At 54.4% G+C, this 7,089-nt stretch overlaps 1 protein-coding gene across 1 annotated transcript; it reads left to right on the top strand.

Moving 5' to 3' along the window:
* The first annotated feature begins 5,385 nt into the window (after positions 1-5,385).
* LOC112872376 (probable CCR4-associated factor 1 homolog 11) lies at positions 5,386-6,285 on the top strand. Its single transcript, XM_025935458.1, has one exon. It carries the CDS (start codon positions 5,386-5,388, stop codon positions 6,283-6,285), a length of 900 nt encoding a protein of 299 aa, XP_025791243.1.
* Positions 6,286-7,089: the final 804 nt, after the last annotated feature.

The raw sequence follows: 7,089 nt of genomic DNA, 5'->3' as shown, positions 1-7,089 counted from the left end.
ACATGACATGAGAATGTATGCAAATGCGATATGCAACAAAAATCGTTGAAATGCCCAAGTAGAAACGCTACAAATTTACCCAATTCTATATCCAACAGTTCTAATAAAACCCGGAATATCCGGACTCATATCCGGAGTATCCGGACTCCAACGTCCGGAGTTTCCGGACCTATACCCGGAGTTTCCCCCGGAGTATCCCAAATCCGGAGTATCCGGGCTTATACCCGAAGTTTTCCCCCGGAGTATCCCAAACCCGGAGTATCTGGGCTATTTCCCGGAGTATCTGGGCTTGACAGCATTTTCGCCCCAAAAACTGAAATCTTGATTTTTGGCAAAACCACCCCACCAAATTTGAAACCCTCTTGAATCCTAGTTGAAAGATGCATATAGAGATGATTGAACAAAGGAAATCACCTAGAACATCCTAAAACAACTAAATCGGCGAGCCCTAGCTTCTAGTACCTTGAGCTAGTTCCCCTTGCAAGAAAACCCGAAAACGATGTCGCCCCAAGGTGGAATACTTGTAGAAGATGATCCCCCACACCGAGTGAAGCTCCCTTGGCCTTGGAATCAAGTTGAAATGAAGGATTTCGGAATCTAGAGCTTAGGGGAGAGGGAGAGCTCGTGAGGGAGGTGAGGGAGAGAGAGAGGTAACGGGAGAGAGTGAGAGTGAGGGAGAGAGAGTGATCTTTTCTATTCAAAGATTGTGGGGTCCAGATGACCAAATTTGGAAATAGAAACTCCACGCCCGGAGTATCCGGGCCAATGGCCGGAGTTTCCGGGTGTTACAAAGAACCCCATGATACCTGATGTGCCGCAACCTCGGCGCTTCGATCTCCAAACCGCCTTCCAGGTGCGGAGCTCTGTCGGTGTAGATTGCGAAGATGAGAGTGGTGAGTGGTGACCGTCGGGCAGACGAGCCGGTGGCACGGTTCCTGAATGGCAGGTTTCTTGTCCACTGCTGGGAAAGAGGAGGATTCAAGGTGCAGTGTGGCGAGCTGCGGAGATGCGTCGACGATGCGCTGGAGACGGCTGAAGGTGACGACGCACCCCTGCAGGCGCAGCTCGGCCGGACCGCGGCGGCGGCTCCAGGTCGGTGAAGCTGGTGACATGCAGCACCCGCAGAGCCTCGCAGGGTAGCTTACGGAAGCTGAGCCTGTAGAGACCTCGCTGAGGAGGCCCGGGGCCGTCGCCTGCGGGCACGACCGCGACGCGGAGTCGGAGCTCCTCCACGAGGCCGGCCGTCGGGTGGCGGAGCAGGGCGCGGAACCGCCGGCGGTTCAGGAGCGCCGCGACGGCGCCGCGCTCCTGCTTGCTGCTGGCGCCCTCCAGGTGCACGGTGAGCCTCGTGACGGGCCCGTGCGCGACGGCGAGCGCCGCCTCGGCGCCGCGGAGGAACCGCCTGCGCGTTAGGCGGCCGGCATCATCGACGGCGTCGGCGGCGGCTTGGGGGTCGGGGCGGTAGGAGCGGGAGTCGAGGTTGACGGCGCCCGACGTGCGCCACCGCCGCGAGAGCACGCAGGTGGACGCGGCCTCCCTGGCGGGCGCGAAGAAGAGGATGCGCCGGAGGAGATCGTCGGGGAGGCTGGACAGGCCTTCGGCGGCCGCAGCATCTCGAGGTTGGCGGCGGCGCTTAGCCATGGAGATCCGTGCGCCAATAGCTAGCTAGTCTTTGCGATCGGACGCGGCGTCGCGGAGGAGTCCGTGGGGGAGGCTGAGCTGGGCTTTACTGGGCTGAATCATCTCTATTCAGGGTTAATAATTCCGTAATACGTTGGTGAAGGTTGAACGAATTTCAATAAAAGTTTTAAATTTCAGCCAATTTTCACACACGGATCCACATTTGTCGACCGGAATTACAAATTTATTGGCGATAATTGGGTCCATGGTCTACAGAGAACAAAATTGTACATGGCTTTCCCAAATTATAAATTTTACCAGAGAGATTACCTAAAGCGCCATGAAACAGAAGAATAAGAAGATAAACATAATTACCAGAAAGCAGCACTCCAGTATCTACTCTTAGGGTCTCATGTCATGTTCTCATGAAGCTAAATTACAAAAATGACCAAAAAATGGCTCATACACATATACACCAAACATAATATATCAAAAAAAAAATTTATTCTTCAATATGTGAGTGTGACTAATGCATCGATCCATCTTGTTTCACGTTTCAAGGGGTAGGACTGCAAAGCCTGCAATACTGGCCGACCCCCTCCTTTTCGATGAATTGGGACCCTGCGATTCATGTGCTCGCACATTTTGTGGTTTCCATCGCCAACATGCATTTCTTCAAGAACCAAGGCGCGCTCTCAGCGAAGAATTTTGTCAGCTGGACCCCGGAGCAGTTCCGATCTTCCAAGGAAATCGCAAACTTACTCTTCTTAGACATGTTTTCAGACAGTTGAATGACTGGTCACTCAAGCTAGGAATGTCAGATACCTCATAGTTCTCGTCAGTACCTCCACCAAACGAAACCATTCGACGGCGCCTGAAGTGGTCGACAGACTTGTCGAATTCCAACCGAGTTCTCCTTTCGGTGAAAGACTGAATGTATGATCCGCTCCTCTCTGTTGCTGACTTTCTCAGCCTGATCCTAAGATAACAACCACCGGGCAACAGTGGAGCAAGTTGGCTATCGCCACCGCCGTGATCCTGGTCGCAGGCTTTTAGCGTCCTTCTAGCTCAAGGTGATCGAGGTTGCTGAACAACTTCCCTGCCAAGAGCTGCCGGCGGCTCTTCTCCGTAACAACAGCAATGTACTCTATTGGGTGCTCCAGTTCCAGCTTCAAGATCTTTGCGTTGCCGAAATTCTGAACAAATCTCCAGAAGGCTTTGCGGCGTTTGCCCGTTTCGTGCTCATGGAAGCCATCATCCATGAAGTGCAGATCAGCTCGGGTCATGTTGGGTGCCTTCGATTTCAGTGAGAATCGGTCAACTAGCCCATGGTACTTGAAGCACCGTAGCATCGGCATGTCGAGCTCCACGCTGCCCTCCGATGACTCCGGCCAGCCGCACTTGGCTAGCACAAGGGCGGTCACCGTCGGGGAGCTGAGCCGGTAGCGCTCGATCAAGATCCGAACCCCGTCGTCGGTTTCTCCGCCGGATTGTACGCCTCCGGTGAGCCGGGTGTGCTCCAGGTGCAGGACGGCGCGGTGCGGCGCGGCGTCGATCGTGTCCTGGAGGCCCCCGAGCGACGTCGTGCACCCGAGCAGCACCAGCTCGGCCAGCAGCGGGAAGGCCATGCCGGGCGGCGGCGGGGCCAGCTCCGTGCAGTTGGTGATGTGCAGCAGCCGGAGATCCTCGGACGGCAGGGCGCCGAGGCTGAGCCTGTACAAGCTGCCGCGGGTGTCGCCGATGTCGCAGCGAGAGCCGGCGGCGCCGACGCGGAGCTCCTCGACGTGCTGCGCCGCCGGGTTGGCGAGCACGCCCGCAAGCATGTCGTACTCCTCCGCGGAGTAATAGCCGGGGACGTGCAGGAAGTTGTGGATTTCGTAAGGGCTCTCCGCTACCACGTCGACGGCGAGCCTCCGGACGGGGCCCTGGGCGCGGGCCGCCGCGGCCAGCGGGTGTCGAGGTTGACGGCGCCCGACGTGGCCCACAGGCCGGGCCACCGCCGGGAGAGGACGGCGGTGGAAGCCCCCTCCCTGGCCGGCGCGAAGTAGAGGATGCGCCGCAGCAGGTCGTCGGGGAGGCCGGACAGGCGGTCCGCCGCCATCGCCGGCGACGACTCGCGCGGCGGCGCGATGCAGCAGCGGTGATCCATCGAAGAAGGTAAAAGTGAATGGAGCAAATCTTTATTGGTAATATTATCAGTATATATTTATAGGTAACGAGAAGGAGGTTCGCCGCCGGCGAAGCCGGTGACGTGGGCGTCGTCGCCCAGTCCTGCACGAACGCGAGAATCTCGCGTCGTGCGGGAGGATGAAGTCCTGGCGCGCGCGTATGGGCGGAAAAAATCCCGCCCCTTTTTCCTTTTGCTTTTGACTCCTTTTGACTGTGGAGTTCACCAAATAATTTACATGTAACAGGTAGAATCAACCAGGCTTCCAGCAAAAATATAGCTAGCCTGCAAATTGCCATCTACTTTTTTACGAAGATAATTTATGTTTCCATATATACTTTTTTATTTTCCAGTGTTCAGTTTCGTTGGATTAATTTATTTATTTGGAGATACACGTGTTGAGCTTTCTTCTCTAGTTTTATTGTAATTGACGGCTCGAATGACAACAATAACTTTTTTGCGTACCACACGATATAGACATAGATACTAATATTTCTGCACAGAGACTAGGCTAGCAAATCTTGAGATTAACGAAGCCATCACTAGCGACTCGCCGTTGATGGACGCATCGCCTACTACTTAAAAGCACAACACCACTAATTTCTCAAATAAATCTAAAAAAATACTGAGTATCAGTATTGAGTCGAGGACTCAAACCCTGATAGCAGATTCCACCACAAGAAACCTAACTGCTAATTGAGCTACATTCAGTTCACGGAATGATATCGATGATGCTAATGCGGAACATCGATTCCACACACTGAGTTGATCTTGAATAAATCTTCTCTGATTTTCGTCTGAAGCACAGTTTTGTTACCTGTTTCTAAAAATTCATTAATTTTCTTAAAAAGAAAAAAAAATCTTATAAACCTGTTTATCGGCGATGAAATATCAAAAAACTCGATAATCCTGTTTATCGGCAATAAACATCGATAAATCCGAGAATCCTGTTATCGGCGATAAAACATCGGTAAATCCGATAATCCCGTAACCTTTTTTATCGATCACCTGAAATTCAGTTTCACCAGTTGAATTCACATGCTGTTGTTCACTGGTCCACAAACTGGTTTAATTTGCTCCTACACCAACTCGGCTGCAACCATCATGCCCTGGCAATCCTGGGCTTCGACGACGAGCGGCGCATGGAGGCGTGCAAGAGCGACCCCAATTCCGATCCGGCCATGTGCCCACGTCTACATGGTCATCTCTCTTCAATTCTCCTCTTGGGAGTTCGGAGTCGGATGCAGCCATAGCACCGAAAAATAGATGCTTTCTGGTGGTAGAGATTTTCTTTTGTGCCTGCGTCGATCGTGTGATGACGTCGACTCGGCGTCAGAATAATCCTCCGCCGCAAGGCCGCAGGCGTCCTCGTCGGAGTCGGCGTCACAATCTCTTTCCCTTCTATTTAAGTCGGCCACCGCCCACCATATCGATTCATCCTTTGCCAGCAGCAGGCAGCGCGAAGCAACCTTCCTCTCTCCCGCATCGATCCGTCGTCGACCGCAAGAAGCAAAGCTTCCTTCGTCGCCGGACGGCCGGTCGTCCACCGTCGTCGCAAGGAACGCCGCCGCGCAGGCATCGATCGCCGACTCCCAGCCATGTTCCCGCCGCCATTCCTCCAGTTCCCGCAGCCTTACGGCTTCTTCCCGTACTACGGCGGGTACGCCCCCGAGATGGGCCTCTCGATCCAGGTCGTGACCGCGGCCAACTTCGAGGCGGAGCTCAACACCATCGCCGCCCTGCTGCGGCGGTTCCCCGTCATCGCCATCGACGCGGAGTACCCGGGCACGGTGCACCGCCCGCCCGCAGGGCGCCGCGAGGGCGGCCTCACCCCGGACGAGCGCTACACGCTCGTGAAAGCCAACGTGGACGAGCTCCCCGTCGTCCGGCTCGGCATCACGCTCTGCGACGCGGACGGGAATGTCCCGCTCGTCGCCGGCCGCCCCTGCGAGCAGCGCGCCTGGGAGTTCATCTTCTCCGACTTCGACCTCCTCCGCGACCGCCACGCGCCGGAGTCCGTGGCGTTCCTGCGGTCCCGCGGCGTCGACTTCCGCCAGGCGCGCGAGGGCGGCGTGCGCTCCGCGGCGTTCGCGGCCAGGCTCGCCGCCGTCCTGGCCCCGGCGCAGCTGCGGGGGGACCTGGCGTGGGCGGCGTTCGGCGGCGCGTACGACTTCGCCTACATGGTGAAGATGCTCTCCGGCGGCCAGCCGCTGCCGGGGACCTGGCACGAATTCATAGCGCAGGCGAGGGCCCTCCTCGGCGGGCGGGTGTTCGACGGCAAGTACATGGCGGAGCACTCCGGGCGCCCGGACCTGTGCCGCGGCGGCCTGAGGAGCGTGGCGGCCCGCCTCGGCGTGCCGCTGCCCAACCCGGCGCCACCGTGCCTTGCCGGCCCGAAGAGCCACACTGCCTGCGGCATCTACACGGCGATGAGGAGGCACTTCCGGGACCATGACCACGGCGCCTGCTTCGACGGGCTCATCGACGGCTTCCACTGAGGAGTGTTTGACGGGCGCCACTCAGTCGATCGCAACCAGTACTTGTCGCACTAGCTAGTTGAACTGTACCGGATGAACAAAATGTTGGAGATGTTTTTATCTTTTATTGTGTTACAATAAATTCAGTGTTCTTTGCATTGCTCGAGTATGGAACAAATCCATTGGCGCCGATCGTACGCTGCTGCCATTTTCAAGGACAAAGTGCTCGTAGCACACGTACATGGCAATCCATCAGTGTACAAGCATCACTACGGGAGAAGCCTCATTTGCCGAGTGTCGAACACACTCAGCAAAATAACATAAGCACTCGGCAAACCCTTTGCCGAGTGTTGCACTCGGCAAAGAGGAAATGACAGCAGCATACGATTTAAAAACTTAGCCAAATTTTCACGAAACCTAGCCAAATTTTTATCACAGCCTCCACATATGATATCATGACATCTGGGCAAGTTTCATGATTTTCTGACCAAATTTGCATTTTCTACAATTTAAAAACAACCGGACCCCAAGTTTGTGGTCATGCTTCGTGAACATGATATGTTTGAAATTCTTGTCTGTTCATGGATAAGGTGTCGAAGTAGGCTCAGTAATATGAATATTATTTTTCAATTCATTTTTTCCACTCTTTGAATGACTTGCAATTCAAATTTGAATTATTCCAAGAAATTCAATCAAATGAAATAAATTGACTAAATATAGCAAACAATTCGAGTAATGTGCCAAACTTGCATATGTAGTTCAAGGTAATCTAGAATCACAACAGAAAAAGTTTGGGTGGAAAAAGGAAAAAAATAAATATGTTTT

This window comes from Panicum hallii, chromosome 8 (genome assembly GCF_002211085.1).
Source record: "Panicum hallii strain FIL2 chromosome 8, PHallii_v3.1, whole genome shotgun sequence".
Lineage (NCBI taxonomy): Eukaryota > Viridiplantae > Streptophyta > Magnoliopsida > Poales > Poaceae > Panicum > Panicum hallii.
Note: the sequence above shows the minus strand (reverse complement) of the source record. Positions and strands in the feature narration are given on the sequence as shown.